The following is a 19,974-nucleotide window of genomic DNA, read 5'->3' on the forward strand; positions in this document are numbered from 1 at the left end:
TACAATGTAAGGAGGTACACAACCTGTTGGAGGTAGGGCCTGTGGGCAGAGGTTAGGTCACTGAGGTCATGCCCTCAAAGAAGCAAATTGTGAGGTGAGAAGCTTTTCTTTTTCTTTCTTTCCTTCCTTCCATTTGTCCATCCGTCCGCTTGTCTGTCTACATATGTGAACTATGTACTACATGAACTAGTTAGAACTGAGTAGGAAACAAGATAGAAAAAGCCTTCTTACATTCAGGAAGCTGAATGGCTTTTTGAGACAGGTTTCCTCTGTGTAGCCTTGGCTGTCCTGGAGCTTGCTCTGTAGACCAGGTTGGTGTTGAACTCAGATCTGTCTCTGCCTCCTAAATGCTAGGATTAAAGGTATGTACCAGTGACCACTGCCCGGCCAGCTTTTCTTTTCTTTCTTAAAATTTCTAGCCCTTCATTTCACAACATACACACACACTCTCACACTTTTATAGCATTTTATTTTATTTTATTTTTTATGTATACCTGCGTGTATATGCACAGAAGCATGTGAAGTTAGAGGAAAACTTGCATCAGTTCTCTTCTTCCACAGTGTGAGCGGTGGGGATCAAACTCACTTTGATCAGACTTGGCAACAGATGCCTCTACCCACTGAGCCATGTCGCTGGGCTTCATTACCAATTTTGATCACGGGTTCCCCACCACAGTGTCTGTCTAACCACATGCCAGAAATGGAGACAGCTTACCACGGGCTGAAACCATGAACTAACACAAAGTTTTGCTCCTTGTGAGCTGATTTATATGGCAATACCAAACACACCAGCCAATCAACCACACACAGCTTGTTCTCTGCCATTTGCTCATTCAGCTTCCTGTATCTAAAAAGGCTTTCTCTCGTCTACCCGCTCAGTTCTGACTAGTTCACGATAATACATAATTCACATATCATATTTGCAGAAAATTTCTCAATTGTATTCTTATGTGCTGAACAGAATTCTACTAGTGCACATACCACCCAATATATTTATTTCTTTACCAAGAACCTAAATCAAGTGTAGTATGCCAGTCAATGTTTATCAAGCAAATTATACATTCACTGAAGTGAAAGCAAGATGATTTTAAAGAAGAACCTAGGATCAGTTCAAGACATTTGTCAATCCAGCTCTGCTAGAGAAAAGACCTATAGTTTCCCAACACATTCAGTTGCTATAACTGGATATTCTACTACATCATGCCTTGGATTCTATAGCTAAAAGAACCTATCAGAAAAAAAGATCCAGCTGAAATCTTACAAAAGCATCTTTTAAGAAATAAACTATGAAGACTAGAAAGATGTCTCAGTGGTTAGAGCATCGGTTGCTCTTGCATAAGACCCGAGTTTGATTCTCAGCACCCGCATGGCAGCTCACAACCACTTGTAACTCCAGTCTCAGGGGATATGATGCCCTACTCTAGCCTCCACAAGCACTGGATACATGGTGCGCAGACATACATGTAGGTAAAACACTCATGCATATAAAATAAAGGTTAATCTTTTAAAAAGTAAAATATTGGGCCCGAAAAGAAAAAGAAATAGCAGGACAAATGGACTCTAATACAACTTGCTACAAGGCAGGGAAACTTCCAAGTGAAAAGGATTTGTTCAATTACAATGTCTTTGCTGATCCCAAGTTTTATTCCATAATCTATACATTAGGAGGAAAAAAAATATAAGTTAAAGCTTAATTAAAATGTTAGGCCAGAAAATTTCATCATTGTCTGTACACAGCAGTGCCTTACAATAAACAACATCTGGCACTGTTGGAACAATTATCTTAAGCCTGATCTTAAGACAAACCTAATATAGAAGTCTGAGATAGCTATAGAATCAAAACTTTAATGTAACTTTGATATTCAAACCACTAAGAAATAAAAATAGAGTATTTTCTTTTTTAGTTTTTAAACCATAAAATTGTAAAACTTTTAATGAACTTACTCACTTAAAAAAAAAAAAAAGAAAAAAAATCAAGACATAATTAAAACCAAGAAAACAACTTTAGATTCTCTCTCAGGACCCACATGTCTTTTGCCTCCATTCTGTCTGTCCTCACCACCCGCTATCACCTTTTTCTTTTTCTTTTTTTTTTTTTTTTCCAAGCCTGGTAAGGTGGCACATTTTTTTTTTTTTTTTTTTTTAAATATTAGTTACAGTTTATTTACTTTGTATCCCAGCTGTAGCCCACTCTCTCATTCCCTTCCAATCCCACCCTCCCTCCCTCATCAACTCCTTGCATATTTCCAAATCCACAGATAGGGGAGGTTTCCTCCCCTTCCATCTGACCCTAGCTTATCAGGTTTCTTCAGGACTGGCTGCAATGTCCACCTCTGTGGCCTAGCAAGGCTGCTCCTCAATTTAGGGCTACGGGGGGAGGTCAAAGAGCCAGCCATTGAGTTCATGTCACAAATAGACCCTTTTCCCCTTACTAGGGTACCCACTTGGATACTGAGCTACCATGGGCTACATCTGAGCAGGGGTTCTAGATTATATCCATACATGGTCTTTGATTGGAAAATACAGTCTCATCAAAGACCCCTGTGCCCAGATAGATTAGGTCCTTGTGGAGCTCCTGACCTCTCCAGGTCATACTAACTCCCCCTTCTTTCATATGATTCCGTGTACTCTGCCGAAGGTTTGGTTATGAGTCTCAGCACCTGCTTTGATACACTGCTAGGTAGAGTCTTTCAGAGGCCCTCTGTGGTAGGCTCCTGTCCTGTTATTTGTTTTCTCCTACTTCCAATGTCCATCCCATTTGTCTTTCTAAGTGAGGATTGATCATAATAACCAGAACCTGGAAATAATCCAGATGTCTATCAACGGAGGAATGAATACAGAAATTGTGGTACTTTTACACAATGGAATACTACTCAGCAATTAAAAACAAGGAAATCATAAAATTTGCAGGCAAATGGTGGGATCTAGAAAAGATCATCCTGAGTGAGGTATCCCAGAAGCAGAAAGACACACACAGTATATACTCACTTATAAGTGGGTATGAGACCTATAAGATAGGATAAACATATTAAAATCTGTACACCTAAAGAAGATAAATAAGAAAGAGGACCTGGGGTAAGATGATCAAAATAGAGTATTTTCAAACTGTAAATTATTTCCAGGACTTTTCTGATTATGGGGGAAAACTGATGTTCAAGTTCTTAGCCATTTAATTTGTTAGCTTGTTCTCCCTCTCCCTTTCCCTCTCTCTCTTTCTCTCATATTATTTTTTTCTGTTAGGGTTAATATCCCCCCTTCAGCAAGTATAAGCCCAGAACTGCTTTGAGTTCTTCTCCCAATATTCAAGTCACATATACTTTAAAAAAAATCTATACATTCATAAACAGAAAGATGTAATAGTTTATGAATGAAAAACACAGAAAGGAAGTTAGTCACTTCCCTTTCTAGGTGACAAAATATAAAGAAAAACATTTACACGTGTAAAAGTTTAAGGACTCTTCGGGAATAAACTCTTAACATAGCGCAGACCCTGGACAACTTAACAGTACTGAAGAACATTATTTTTGCAGTAGTTAGTCAAATCTTATGCAAAGCATATCTATATTTAAACAAAATTAATTAAAATCAATGAACTTGTCGACAAAAAGCAAAGACTTGTCTAAAACCAAATACTTAAGTAAGCAGGGTGATCTTTTTTCAAGACAGAGCCTCAGGTAGAGTAGGCTGGCTGGAACTCACTATGTAGCTGCTCCTGTCCCCTCCCTTTACCCTCCCCACCGTGAGTGCAGGGACGACAGGCATGCACTGCCACACCTGCTTTATGAGGCACAGCACTTAGTGCATGCTAGGCAAGTGCTCTACCAACTGAACGACATCTCAGCTCAGAAGTCAGTATTTTTAAACATTTTTCCTTGCAGTAAAGTTCCATTAACACAATTTAATTAATCTATTCAAACTTCTTTCAGAGACTGGCATAAGCAGTAATAACAAACCTGGGCTATCATCCAAGTACAAAAGTTTCATTTTCACATGAAGGACAGCAACAGAGAAATAATGCCACACACACACACACACACACACACACACACACACACACACACACACTTTATTTTCTAATATAAAAAAAAGTCAGATTAAAATGAAGATTGAAAAGGGTGTGGTCAATCTAGAGTCCAACTATATTATAATTATAATATGCTCGTTTGAAATCATTCCCACTTGAAGTTTGGAGGTAGAGACTAACTATATCCTAACTTTTATCTATCAACTTAGAAAAGCCAGAAATCCAGGTCAAGTGAATAACAATATAATTAAAATACTAGAAACTCAACTTTTACTATGGCTCACCAATGGTTAAAAAGGCCACAAGCAGGAATTTCACACTGCAAGAGAACATATATGATCACCCTCAACAAGAGAACTACCAATGCTCTTGTGGCTTGGGGCTTCATCACTAGGGTACTGACCTGGTACCTTGTCTGTTAAAACACACGTTTTGGAAAAACAAAACAAAACAAAAACAGTTTCAGGAAAGAGGACAGCAGAGTGATTTAAAACAAGAGGAAGGGACACATAGAAGGAGGCCCATGGGAAGTAAAGGTGCTTACAGCCAAGCTGACAATCTGAGTCTCCAGGACCCACATGACAAAAAGAGAGAATGGACTCCCCAAATTGTCTTCTGGCCTCCACACATACATGCACACATATGTACAACACACATGAAAAATGTGAAAAAGAAAAGAAAGGAATACTTTAAAAAACCTTTAATAGCAAGACCACTGTTGGGCCTCTTGAAGGAGGATTTGATCTAGAAGAACTATAGACCAAAGTTTTGATTGGTTGATAGGTTTTTTTTCAACAGTCTCACTTTGTAGCCCTCCTGCCTAAGTAATCCAGGCTAGCCCCGAACTAATGGCAAAGCTAATAGCAACCTAGCTGCCTCAGGCTACTGAGTATAAACAATGCAGCTGTGAGTCCCCACACTCAGCTAAACAAAAGTTAATTTCACACTATGTATATATACGAACACCCACACACAAAAGTTTATGATGGAAAAGATTCTGAGCCTTTTCAGGTTAACAATGTTCTTGGTGTCTTAGTACTTTCATACAGCATACTCTAAAACAAATGAAATAAGAAGTGGTTCTATTTAACAAATAGCCATGTTTGAAGAATTCACTAAGAATATCTTAATAGCAATGTAGCGGAATTGGTAGGTTGCCTACCTAGCAACCCTAGGGTCAGTCCCCTAATCCCAGCATTTAGGGAGGCAGAGGCAGACGGATCTCTGTGAGTTTGAGGCCAGCCTGGTCTACAAAGCAAGTCCAGGACAGCCAAGGCTACATAGAGAAACTATCTCCAAAAACCAAAAAACAAGCCTACCACAGAGGGCCTCTGACTCTACCCAGCAGGGTATCAAAGCAGATGCTGAGACTCATAGCCAAGGAATCTTATGAAAGAAGGTGGAGATAGTAAGACTTGGAGAGGACAGGAGCTCCACAAGGAGAGAAACAGAACCAAAAAATCAGGACACAGGGGTGTTTTCTGAGACTGATACTACAACCAAGGACCATGCATGGATATAACCTAGAACACCTGCACAGATTAGCCCATGGCAGCTCAGTCTCCAAGTGAGTTCCCCAGTAAGAGGAACAGAGGCTGTCTCTGACATGAACTCAGTGGCTGGCTCTTTGATCACCTGAGGGGGAAACAGCTTTACCAGGCCACAGAGGAAGACAAAGCAGCTAGTCCTGATGAGACCTGATAGGCTAGGGTCAGATGGAAGGGGAGGAGGACCTCCCCTATCAGTGGACTGGGGGAGGGGCATAGGAGGAGAAGGAGGAGGGAGGGTGAGACTGCGAGGGGATGAGGGAGGGGCTACAGCTGGGCTACAAAGTGAACAAATTGTAATAAAAAATTAAAAAAAAATCATGGTGGTGGGGGCACACAGGTGTCCTATCTCAGCCAGTATGGAGATGGAACCAGATGAAACTGAAGTTCAAGGTCATCCTTCACCTCAGCCAGCTCCTGGGCTTCATGAGACCATATCAAACAATAGCAGGGAAGTTTAAGTATAGCTTAATAGAAGCTGGAAAGATGGCTCAGTGGTTGAGAATACTTGCTATTCTTTCAGAGGACCCACATAGCTCACACCTATAATTGTAGTCGCAGAGGATCTGACACTCTCTTATGACCTCTGCGGACACCAGTTACACACGTGGTACATAAACATACATGCAGACAGAACACCCATACATGTAAAATAAGTAATTTTAAAATAATATCTTAATAGTAAGTAAGCATTAAAAATATATATAAATCCAGGTGTAGGTGATGCATGCCTTTAATCCCAGCACCCAAGTGACAAAAGCAAGCAGATCTTTGTGAGTTTGAGTCTAGTCTCATCTTAAATTTGAGTTCTGGGCTAGCCAGAGTTATAAAGTGAGACCCTTTCTGCATACACCACACACTAGAAGAAAAGGTTATTTTCCCCTTTTTAAAAAAAAAAAAATATTTTTTAGGTATACAATGTTGCCTGCATGTGTGCCTGCAGGCCAGAAGAGGGCACCAGACAGTTATGAGCCACTATGTGGTTGCTGGGAATTGAACTCAGGACTTCTGGAAGAGCAGACTCTCAACCTCTGAGCCATCTCTCCAGTCCCCACCCTTTTTTTTTTCTTTTTTCTTTTTTCTTTTTTTTTTTTTTTTGAGACAGCCTCAGTGAGCCTGAAACTCAAATTTTTCCTGCAAGAAAACCTAAAATCCAAAACTAGAATTATAGGCATGTACTATTATTATGCTCAGATTTTACTTTACTTTTAATTATTTAATTTACTTTTCAATTTATTTTAATTTTAATCGTGTGTGTGTGTGTGTGTGTGTCTGTGTGTGTGTGTGTGTGTGTGTGTGTGTGTCTGTGTCTGTCGGGTGCCTTCAGAGGCAAGAGGTGATAAGATTCCCTGGAGCTGAAGTCACAAACCATGTGAGCCTCCTGAAGCAGGTGCTAGAGAGCAAACTTGACTCCTCTAGAACAGTAAGATCTCTCTTAATCACTGAGCCATCTTTCCAGCCCCTGCTGCTGTTTATATTTAATGGGGTGCATGTGTGTGTGGTATGTGCATATAAGTACAGGTGTTCATGAGGTCTAGAAGACAGTATCAGAGACCCTAGAGCTGGAGTTACGGGTGGTTGTGAGCCACCTGACATGGGTGCTAGGAACTGAACCCAGGAACTCAGGTACTTTACACATTTTTAACTGCTCAGCCATCTCTGCAGCCTCGGGATAGCATCTTTACACAATATAACACAATTGGACAAATGTCTGTTGCATATGTTACAAACTCTTCAGATCTTGTTTTAAGATTAAACACTGTCATCCTCATTTTATTTATTTTGTTTTGTTTTGTTTTTTGAGACAGGATTTCTCCGTGTAGCCTTGGCTGTCCTGAACTCATTTTGTAGATCAGCCTGGCCTCACAAAGAGATCCACCTGCCTCTGCCTCCCTGAGTACTGTGATTACAGACGTGCACCACCGCACCGGGCTTTATTCTTATTTTAAATCCAATACTATTTTTAATATGGTACCCAGATTTTTCTCACACCAATCTGTGAGAAACCATTAACAATGACAATGTTGAAACAACTTTATTAAGAGCTTAGACGCTGACTGACAAAAGTATATTCAATTGGGTTTGTATTAAAAATGTAAATAGCCACATGTCTCCTCTGCACACCAAAGTAAGCAGGCATAAGATCATCACAGCACTCTAAAGCACCAGCAGCTACATAAACTACTCACTATTTTAATTATTTATAAATAAAATTATCTAAATGTCTTTTTTTGTTGTTGTTTGTTTTTGCGTCTCATGGCACAGGCTGGCCTCGAGCTCCCTAGAAAGCTGAGGACTTACAGGCATTTACCACTACATCCAGTTTATACAGTGCTGAGGCATCAAACCCAAGGCTTTGTACACGCATGATGGCGAGCACTCCAGCAGCGGAACTACATTCCCCAACATAACAGTACTTTACTTTTTGTCTGTTTTGGTCTGTGTTTCTGAAAGAGTGTGACATGCGGTACTGCTGATGTGAACTTGCTGAATTGACTGCCTTGAATTTGCTGCAGTCCTCCCTCCTCCCTGCGCCTCCAGAGAGCTGAGATTTACAGGCATATGCCACCACACCCAGCCAAATGTTCTCAAAGATCTAAAAAGCATTACTAAGGGGAAATATAAAAACAAGAAATTAGCACTCAGGGAGGCAGAGGCAGGCGGATCTCTGTGAGTTTAAGGCCAGCCTGGTCTATAAAGTGAGTCCACAACAGCCAAGGCTACACAGAAAACCCCTGTCTCGAAAAACAAACAAATATATACATATATATAACATATATATATATATTACACATATATAACATATATATATTACTTAAGAAACAAAAAACATTATTAACTCCGTAAATATATTTTTCTATTATGAATAATGATTAAAGCTTTTAACACTTTATAATAGACGCTGGCTATATTAAATCTGGCAAACTACAATTGGACAGAGAAAACAGAATTTGTCTATTTGTTTACTATTTACATAGTGATACAGGGTATTACTATGTAGCCCTGGCTAGCCTGGAACTTGTTATGTAGATTATGCTGGTCTTGAACTCATAGCATTCCACTTACTTCTGCCTCCCAAGTGTGAATGTTAAAATTAAAGGGGTGCAGCACCATGCTAGGCCAGGAAGCTCCTTTTAAACAAAAATTGAGAGTTTTAGAGCAGTCCAAGTTGACCCAGACCCACCGCTTACCCGTCTGAGCACTGAGTATTGTGCAGCGAGAGTGGTTACCTAAGCTTTGCATCCCACCTGTTAGCTACTCAGGGATAACTAGGAATGTAATTAGTGCCTTATTATCTTAAAGTATTTCCACATCCGGAGCATACAATAGAAAACACTGTAGCCTGTCTTTTAAAGAAATTAAGACAGCGACAGTAAGTACCTATAATTCCAAAGTTTGTATCTAGAAAAATAAAACGAAAGTAGCTAATTTTCGAGAAGGCAATGCTCAGGGCTGTCAGTGGGTAAAGGAGTACTGCTCCTGTAGAGGACCAGGGTTTGCCACCCATCCGCATCCAGCTCACAGTCATCTGCACTTTGCTTTCAGGGGCTCTACTGCCTTCTCACCTTTTGACCTCTGCCAGTGTGAGGCACACACAACGCTGGCTAACATGCATACAGGAAAAATCCATACACATAAAAATAAATCTTCTAAAAATAATTTTTTAAGAAACTTAAAAAAAAGAAGAAGAGAGAGAATGCTTTACTTGAGACAGGCCCCATTATGTGCCCGTGTTAGCTTTGTACTCACTATATAGCTCGACCTAACTTTAAATTTGGAGTGATCCTACTACCTCAGACTGAGCTTCTAGCCAAGCATGATCCCACCTGTCAAAGAAATAATGCTTCAAGAGTTCCAAGAAACTTCATGGTCATATTAGTACTTACCTGCTGAATAATCTTGGATGTTTTCTGAAGATTTTCTCTGGGAGGGACTTTCCCAAATAATTTCCATCCAGGAGCACTATGGACAACTGACTTGAGTTCCTTTGTCCTTTTTGAGAAAAGGTTTCTGAAACACAGAAAGTTTACACAAATTGTTTTCCATAACCAGGAAACTAATGATTAGTAATTTTAAGTATATTTATTTCCAAAGCAAATTCAAAATACTTTTAAATAAAATTATTCCTAACACTTATACAAATATTGCTTAAAATAACAAAACTCAGTTAAGACTACCTGACTTACACAGAAGTATTAGTAGAATCATCAATACAGATTTTTTTTTTTTTGAGGCAGAATACCAGGCTGACATTCAACTACCTATATAGCCTATGACGACAATGAACTCCCGATTTTCCTGCCTCCACCTCCCAAGTACTGGGATTACAGGCACAAGCCACTGTGTCCGGCTATCAACAAAAATCCTGACAAGATAAACAATAAGGAAGAGTGAGAGCCTATATTCACTTTAAATTCTTCATTCAGATACTTGACTACAAAAGCCAAGAATCTGAGAGTTTAAGAGCTTAGATAATATATACGTTTAAAAATTCTCATTCTACTTTGTGTGGATGTGTTACATGCCTGAATGTATGTATGCCTGTGCGCCATAAACATGCAGGAACCTCTCAAGGTCAGAAGAGCATTGGAACCTCTGGAATTATAGTTATAGATGGTTGTGAGCCACCGTATAGGTGGTGGGAATCGAATCTAGGTCATTTGCCAGAACAGTAAGAACTCTTTAATTACTGAACCATTTCTCCAGTCCCAGATATTAGATTATTTTGAAAATTACTATTTTTTTAAATATTTATTTATTTTATTATGTATACAATGTTTTGCTTGTGTGTACATCTGAACAACAGAAGAGAGCACCAGATTTCACTACAGATGGTTGTGAGCCACCATGTGGTTGCTGGGAATTGAACTCAGGTCCTCTGGAAGAGCAAGCAGTGCTCTTAACCTCTGAGCCATCTCTCCAGCCCCCTGAAAATTACTATTTAATTGCTTTTAGTAACACTTTTAAAAGTATTTATAATAAAAATGCATCTACTGCTGTCTCACAGTTATTAACTGCTTTTCCTAAAAGAACTATGTAACAAAGCTTATTGTAGAAAGGCCAGTGTATAATCATGGAAGAAAGTTGTTTCTCACTGAAGATCTAACAAAAAAGATGCAAAAAGGAAAGGAAGGGAGAGAAGAAGCAATTTCAAAGCACAATGCATGGTCTATCAGTTTCACTTATTATTACATTTACTGATCAGTTGATTTCTATTGTGTGTGTGTGTGTGTGTGTGTGTGTGTGTGTGTGTATGTATACATGCTTGTGAAACTGTGTGTGAGTAGAAGTCAGAAAATATATTGTGGGAGCTGCTTCTCTAATCATTCTGTGTGTTCTGGAGATGAAATTCAGGTTGTCAAGCTTGGTGGTAAGTGCTTCACCCACTAAGGCTTTTCACTCGCCCCAGTAGTTGATTAATTTTAAATGATTGACATATGTGTACACTTTATCACTTGCCTCACAGTTCCACATCAGCTTTCAATATATGCTCTGTGGAAATACAAATTTCTAAGTTTTCTTTTTTAAAAAGTGAAATTGTTCAGCTTTCTCATAAAGGACCCCGTAGAGGATGGTGACCAGGAAAGGGGCTGTCCTGTGTTTCCAGCTGCCACAGAGTGGGCAGTGATACGGCCGCGGTGCCTTCAGGAGAACGTATGCCCAGACTTTGTAGTCCCTCAGCAAACTGGCAGCCTCAGCCTGGAGATGCCATGCCTGCATCCCTCTCCACTTGGAAACTGACCCCAGCAAAGGCCTTTCAACACCAGTGTGCCAGTTCTCTCTCCAATCCCCAAACTCACCTGTGTCTTGGCCCCAGCCAACTCTTGCCAGGCTCTCTTCCCTATTATGTTCCTTTCATTCTGAAAGTCCTCCTTCTGTCCACATTAATAAACAGAAGAAAACCTCTGTTGCCATGGTTTATGTAAAGAATTATTGGAAGTGACACAACAAGCAAAATAAAGAAAACATAATTGCGAGCTGAGCATAATCAAACGTAAACATCTGTGCTTCAAACCATATCACTGCCACAAACTGGGCAGCTTATGAAAATTTAGGTCACCCCCTTCCACCAAAGTAGAACTAAACTAGAAATAACTGCAAATAACTACTTCAGAACTTTGGAGACTTATCAGCTATTTTTAATAACCAGATAGAGAACACTACTGATCTTTTAAACATGAGAAGTACACATAGACCAGTTACCAGGCCCCATTCCTTAGAGAACCCCCTTCCATCTGTTGTGGCAATGGAAATAGTAGTCTTTGTTCCTGGAGTGGTTGACCAGTAAGTAGCAGGGAAAATAGTGGGATGACAGCCTTCAAATCATGGCACTGTGTACTTGGTCTGGTAGTACCCTTGGGCCCTGGCACACAGACATCAGAATCAATTTCAGTTCTTACCACAGCAGCAGTTTGTATGGGTATCTATCAAGACACTAAAGGGTCAGGAACCTCTGCATTCTCCCTTTTGAAGCCAGAAGTGTAAGAAAAACTGCCATGTTACTAGCCGATCACAGAACTAATAGAACAGAAACCTGTAGTCATATAAAAAAAAAATAATAGACTTTGCAAAAATAATTTGTAAAAATAAATGCTAGCCTTCATCAAACAAAAATAGCAAGCGTTAAGAAATGGGAGAAACAGATTTAACATAGTCTCCAGAATGTCTAATTCTCAATAACAACAACAACAAATTATGCAAACATCTAGAGAAACAAGACAAAAGCAATCTCTGAAGAATCCCAAACAATAGGATTATTATTGAAAGATGTTATATCAATGTAACCACCTAAAAGATACAGAAAGCCATTGACAGGTAAAGCATATCAGGGGAAATATATGACCTAAATGAAAATATTAACAGATAGAAATTATAAAAAAAAAAAAACAGAAGTTTTTTGCATCAACAGTACTTTCAAGAGTTTAAGAAGAGGGGCTGAAGAGATAGTTCAGCAGCTGAAAAAGTGCATATTGGTCTTCCAGAGAACCTGAGTTAAATTCCCAGCACTCATGTCAGTCAGCTCACAACTGCCTGTAACTCCAGCTAGAGGGCATCCAATACCCTCTTCTGGCCTCCTCAAACACTGTACTCATAGGCACAAACTTACACCCAAACACTTAGATATACGTATAATAATTTAAAATTAAATATTGTCTAAAGATATATTTACTCTTTTCTTTTTCAAGACAGGGTTTCTCTGTGTATCCTTGGCTGTCCAGGACTCACTTCTAGACCAGGCTAGCCTAGAATTCATAGAGATGTGCCTGCCTCTGCCTCCCTGAGTGCTGGCATTACAGGCGAGGGCAACCATGCCTGGTTTTGATGTATTTACTTTTATGTGCACGAGTGTTTTGCCTACATTTATGTCTTCGCCTCACATGTGTGCCCCGTGCCAACAGAAGCCAGAAGAGGGTGCTAGATCCACTGGAATTGGAGTTATGGATGGTTGTGAGCCATCATGTGGGTGGCTAGGAGTCAAATCCAGAACCACTGCAAGAGTGGCAAGTGCTCTTAACCACTGAATCAGCTCTCCAGCTCCCAAAATAAAAATCTTAAAAAACAAAACAAACAACAACAACAACAACAACAACAACAAAAACCATAGCCACCCAGGCATGGTGGTGCACACCTTTACTCCCAGCTTTTGGAAGACAGAGTTGGGGAGTTCAAGGCCACATCAGTCCACCTTGTGAGTTCCAAGACAGCTAGGGCCACCTAGAGAAAACCTGTCTCCAAAAATCCAAAAATAATAAAGTAATTTAAAAAACACAAAAATATTTGTGAGTTATATCTATCCTAACTCAAAAAAAGAAATGATAAGCAAACAGTTAATTAAAAATGTGCAGAAGGTTTTGGAAGCACATGCTTCTTCAAAGGCCTATAAATAGCCATTAAGTACACAAAGAAAACAGTTAATATTTTCACTAAGAAAATACAAATCAGTCTACAGTTAGACATTACTTCACATCTGTAAGAATGGTATCACTTTTTTTTTCAAAAGAATGCTGATTAGTATGTAAAATGGCACAGTGACTATGAATAAGCTTGCAATTAATTGCTCAAGATGGTGAACACAGAATTATTATTCAATCCAAAAATTCCATGCCTATGTTTTACCCAAATGGACTGAAAACATAACAACTTTACCGATATTCATAGATAACACTGATACCCACAATAACCAAAGGTAGAAATAATTCAAGTATCCACAAACAAGTAAATAAGTATATATTTGCTTGCTGTGGAATGAACTGTGTCCCTTCAAAATTCCTAAATCTCTAACCACCCTTAGATTATGATTGTAGATAAAGAATGAAAGAAATAATTTGATGAGGCCCTAATATATTATGGCCAGTAGTTGTCTAAGAAAATACATATGACGGGTATGAACAGAACAGAAAAGTGATATAAAGACACAGCAATTAAAAAGAAACTATTTGCATGCTAAAGAGAGAGACTTTGGAGCTGGGTGGTGGTGGACCACCTTCAGTCCCAGCACTGGGGCTCTCTGAGTTTGAGGCTAGCCTCATCTACAGAATGAGTTTCAGGACAGCCAAAGCCACATAAGAGAGAGATAGAGATAAATAGAGAGAGAGAGAGGGAGACTGACTTTGAGAGAAACAACACATCCACACCTTGATTTTAGATGTCCAGCTTCCAATACTGTGACAGAATTAATTTGTTTTTTTTTTTTTTTTAAGTACTATAGTCTATATTTTGCTATGGAAATCCCTAGAACTACATCACACAACACACAACAGAATATCACTCAGGCACAAGCAGGAACAAGTTCTGGTACATACTACTACAATATAGATAACCCTGAAAAGGAATTGGTGCTGTGTAATCCCACTTATATAAGGTCTTAGTTAGGGTTCTTATTGTATGATGAAACACTATGACCAAAAGCAACTTACAGAAGGGTTTATTTCCCTTACACTTCCCTGTCATAGTTCATCATCCAAAGCAGTAAGCAGGAACTCAAACAGAGCACAAACTAATGCAGAATCCATGGAGGAGTACTGCTTACTGGCTGTCTCTCCACGGCTTGGTCAGTCCCCTTCTTTACAGCACTTAAGACCACCAGCCCAGGGTTGATACAACCCACTATGGGCTGGGCCTGCTGACATCAATCACTAAGTAAGAAAATGTCCTACAGGTTGCCTATAGCCCGACCATATAAAGATAACTTCTCAATTCAGGTTCCCCCCTCTTAACTTTAGTTTGTGCCAAGTTGACATAACACAGCCAGCAACAAAGAGATACTGAAAGTAGACAATTCATAGAAACAGGAAGCAGAATGTTACTAGAAGCTGGAAAATGGATTATATTGTCTGATGAATTCAGAGTTTCTGTGTGCAGTGATGAGTTCTCTAAGTGGATGATGTGCTAATGTACCACTGCACCATAATGTTCTTGATAACATTGACCTGCATAGCTGTACACACACGTATACATATTCTTACATACATATACATATTCTATGAATAAATGAAGCAGTAGTTACACTATGTATATTTTACAATAATTACTTAAATTAATTAAGTTAAATTAAATTTTTGGTTGATGCTGGGGATTGAACCCAGTACTTTGTAAATGCTAGGCAACTGTTCAACCACTGAACTACAATCCCCAGACTCTTATTTTTTTTTTAAGACAAATTTTTTTCACTATAGTGTCTAGATGATTCTCCAAATGCTAGACTTAAGTAATTTGCCTGCCTTGGCCTCCTGAGTAGATTGGACAAGGGTATGCTATTATAACCAGCTATCACGCTGAGAAAATTAAATACACTGAGAAAACTAAAAGATAAGCCACAGACTGAGATATAATATCATACATATCTAAAAGAATTCTAATCTGAGATTATAAAACAGCCTTATTGCTCAATAATAAGGGTTATTAAGAGGAATGATTCAGTGATTGGGCGATGGCTCAGTGAGTAAAGTCTTTGCAAACACAAAGCCTCGAGTTGAGCTCCCCAGCATCGCTGTAAAAGCAGGGTGCTGCAGGACACTCTTCAATACAGCACTACTCAGTGGGAAATAGGCAGATCCCAAGACTTACAACAGCCTGTTTAACTAAAATGGTCAACTCCAGGTTCAGTAAAAGACTGTCTCAAAATAAGACAGAGCTGCACATAGTGGCACTACCAGCACTTAGCTGGAGAACAGTTTGGTCTACATGGTAAGTTCCAGGCCAGCGGAGGCTACCTAGTGAGATCCTGTCTCAAACAAAACAAAGGAACAAACAAACAATAAGGTGGAGATGCTGGCACTTCCCATACCCTGGGAAGAACATTCCCAGGAGAAAAAAAGCTTGACCACTCTGGCGTTATCCAGTTCCCCCGATCACTGAGTCAAACATGAAATACCGAATACAACACACTTGTGTTCACTGTGTCAAGGCTAAGAAACACCAAACCAAACAGATTATCAAGAAATTCAGTGACACTGATGTGGCCCAAGTCAATACTGGAGGCTTTTGCTGCTGCTGTTGCTTTGATGATATCAGCAAAATTAAGACCATCTGTATTGAGTCTGTCTCTCTTTGTCTCTTTGTCTCTCTGTCTCTCTCTCTCTCTCTCTCTCTCACACACACAAAGACAACACACACAAAATGCAAGAAACTTGACTATACATTTTATCAAAATTAGATTAAGACTATTAGGTAGCAGGGTGGTGGTGGCAGAAAACCTTTAATCCCAGCACTGAGGAGGCAGAGGCAGGCAGATTTCTGTGAGTCTGGGGACAACATGGAAGGAAGGGGATGGGGAAGAAAGAATATTAAGCTACAGGAAAAGAAGGTTAATACCATCAGTCAATAGAAAAATGTAAATTAAAACTACAGTGGATAGAGAGAAAACTCAGTGGTTAAAAACACTGGCAGCTTTTCCAGAGGACCCAGGTTTGATTCCCAGCACTGCCATGGCAGCTCACAATTTTAAAAAAGTGATTTATTATTTATTTTTATTTTATGTGCATTGGTGTTTTGCCTGCATGTAATCATGTATGTTGAATCCCCTCAAGCTGGAGCTAACAGACAGTTGTGAACTGCTATATGAGTACAGGGAATTGAACCCGGGTAATTGGGAAGAGCGGTAAAGTGAGCCATTTCTCCAGCCCCAACTCACAACTTCCTATAATTCAAAGTTCTGGGGTATGTGATGCCCTCTTTTGGCTTCTGTGGGCACCTCTGTGTGCATGAGGTGCATAGACACACATGCAGGCAAAACACCCAAGCACATAAAATAAAATAATAAACTAAATTTAAATTCTACAATGAAACATCACTTCAAATTCTTGATGAGAACTCTAATTCTAAAAATACAATGTGTGAGAAAAATAAGAGCCTTACACATTGCTAGAGAAAATCTTAAAAGATACAACCACTTTGTAAAACAAAAACATTTAGCAGTTTTTAAGTTTGAAATACTCATCAATTCCAATTCTAGGAGGCTAACAAAGAGAAAACATATGTGCCCACAAAACTTTACAGCAGAATCATTCATAATAGTGCAAATGTCCATCAAGGGCTAGATGGCTTGATGGTAAGAGCACTACTTTTCCAAAGGACTTGGACTTAATTCCCAGTCCTAAATGTCATCCATAACTGAATGCATAAGCAAAATGTGATGTGGCAGACACATACAAGGAAATAATATACACCAAGAACATGACTGTTATATGAATAGTAAAAACAAACAAACAAAAATCTAGATCAAAGAAGCCAAACATTTAAGACCACATATTGTATAATTCAATTTATGTAAGTTATTCAGGAAAAGTAAACCTATGGAGCAAGAAACTAGATCAGCAGTAGCCTTGGGTTGAATTTAGGACTAACTCCAAGCAGGCGTAAGGAACCTCTGTGGTGTGATAAAAATGTCTAAAACACTGTCATGGTCACAACACTATAAATGTAGTAGTAACCATTGAATTGCATGTCTAACATGGGTAGATCTCACACACAGTACAAACATTACATTACCATAGTTACGGACTATTAGCCTAACAACACCAACACACACTGGACTTCTGATGTGATTTGTCAGAAACAAAAAGGCAGAAATAAAGGATTAAAAAACAGAAAATAAGAAAAAGTTTTAAAATAATATTACAAACAAATCTTTGCTAATAATTTACAGCAGTGACAAAATATAGAAAACTGAAACTTAGATCCAGAAGATAGAAAAATAACTGTCAGGAGTCCCATTTTAATAAATGGTTAAAATTATCTCTTCAAAAAAGCAGGCAAAAGGGATCATGACAGTTTTACCAAATTCTTAAAACATAAATTATTTGCACCAATATTTTATTTATTTATGTTTTTAATTACATGTGTGCACATGAGCCTGTGTTAGGATATCTGTGTTTGTGTACTGTCTCCATGGATACAGAAGAAGGCATTGTATCCACTAGAGCCTGAGTTACAGGAGGTTGTGAGCTGCCCTATGTGGGAGCTAGAACCAAACTCAAGTCCTCAACAAGTGCCCACTCTTAACCCCTGAGCCATCTACCCAGCCCCTTACTTATTCCAATATCTTATAAACTACTTTAAAGAACAAGGGAGAACAATACTGGCAAATCTATAAAGCCAAGACAGGTGTGGTGCTGTCCAAACAAAATCCTAGCATTCAAGAGACTGAAGCCAGAGGCAGCCGAGTTCCAGGCCAGCCTGGACTAGAGTTGAAGCTCACCTAAGCCCACATAATAGAGGTTCTCAACCTGTGGGTCGGTCATGACCCCCTTGGGAGTTAAATGATTTTTTTTTTCCACAGTTGTTATTTAAGATAGTCAAGGAGACAAAAAAAAAATATTTACATTACAATTCATAACTGTAGTAAAATTACAATTATGGAGTAGCAACAAAAGCAGTTATATGGTTTGTGGGTCACAACATGAGGAACTGTACTAAAGGGTTGCAGCATTAAGAAGGTTGAGAACCACTGCTATATAATGCAACTTATCTAATAATTAGTTTTTTGTTAAGGCCAATATGAACTTAGTAGTAAAGCTACACAGAAACAGCATTTCAAAGAACAATTATAGACCAATCTAACTCAATTTTCATAAAGAGAAAAGAATCCTAAGCAGCAAGATAAACATAATCTTCCATAAGGTAATCGTTTATGACTAAGTTTGGGTTTGCCTCAAAAATGCAAGGGTATGAGCCAGTGATGGCTCAGTGGGAAAGGTGCTTACTATTTATCAAACCTGACGACCTGAACCCACATAGTGGAAAGAAAGAACCTACTCTCACAAGTTGTCCTCTGACCTCTCTTTACACATGCATCAGAGCTTGACCCCCCTAAACAGACACACACACACACACACACACACACACAAATAAATAAAATGTTAATGTTTGAATGCAAGAATAGTAAAATATTAAGCTATTAATATTATTTAGTAAATTAATGTTAAGTGTTATTTTATACATTTACAGAATTGTATGATCATCTCAGTAACAGCAGAAACTGTTAAGACCTGAAGCAAACTTACTTAATTTGACAACAGACACTTACTAATATATATATATATATTTTTTTTTCAATAGGTTATTTTTGGTTTGGTTTGGTTTTTGGTTTTTGAGACAAGGTCTCGGCATATAGCCCTGACTGTCCTGGAACTCACTATGCAGACTAAGCTGGCCTTGAACTCACAGGGATCTGCCTGTTTCTGCTTCTCATTACCGGGATGAAAGGCATGCACCACCAGCAGCATCTCTGACAAAAGAGACAGAGAGAGAGAGAGAGAGAGAGAGAGAGGAGAGCGAGGAGAGAGAGAGAGTGTGTGCATGAGAGCGTGTGTTTGGATGTCTTGTCTCCACGTAGCATGTGTGTGTGCACCACATGCGCTCAGTGCCCAGATGAAGGCCGGAAGAGGGAATTAAATCTCTGGGCCTGGAGTTGGAAGCCATCCTGTGGGTGCTGGGAAGCAAACCTGGGTTCTCTGGAAGAACAGTCAGTGCTCTCAACTGCTGAGCCATCTCTCCAGTCCTTACAGTACGTTATTTTTGATAGAACACCAAAAACAAATTGTTTTGAAATAAGAAACAAGACAAGGATTCTACTATCCTTATTTCTATCCAACATTATATTGAAGGTTCTTAGCACAATAAGGCAAGAAAGGGAAATAAATGGTAGAAAGATTGGAAGGGAAGACGCAAAAGTCATTATTACAGGTTTAAAAAAATTAGTTTTTTTATTTTCTATCCATCAACAGCAGCTGGAAATGTAAAATGCTGCAAGATACAACAAAGAAAAAATACAAATATGTTAATTTGGAATGAATCTAACAAAATTTTATCAGAATTATTTAATTGAGTCAGGTGTAGTGGTGCTGGCAGTCATGAGGCAGAGGCAGAGGCAGAGACAGAGGCAGAGGCAGAGGCAGAGGC

The 19,974-nt window shown here is 39.0% G+C and overlaps 1 protein-coding gene across 2 annotated transcripts in view; it reads right to left on the reverse strand.

Moving 5' to 3' along the window:
- Positions 1-19,974, reverse strand: part of Tbc1d12 (TBC1 domain family member 12) — an 83,997-nt gene that overhangs the window by 44,262 nt on the left and 19,761 nt on the right. For both annotated transcript variants that reach the window (XM_055614070.1, XM_055614068.1), the window contains exon 2: positions 9,459-9,582. In XM_055614070.1, the coding sequence (XP_055470045.1) occupies positions 9,459-9,582 (124 nt within the window). The remainder of the gene's footprint in view (positions 1-9,458; positions 9,583-19,974) is intronic.

Source organism: Psammomys obesus, unplaced genomic scaffold (genome assembly GCF_907164565.1).
Source record: "Psammomys obesus unplaced genomic scaffold, mPsaObe1.curated_primary_1811, whole genome shotgun sequence".
In the NCBI taxonomy this organism is placed as follows: domain Eukaryota; kingdom Metazoa; phylum Chordata; class Mammalia; order Rodentia; family Muridae; genus Psammomys; species Psammomys obesus.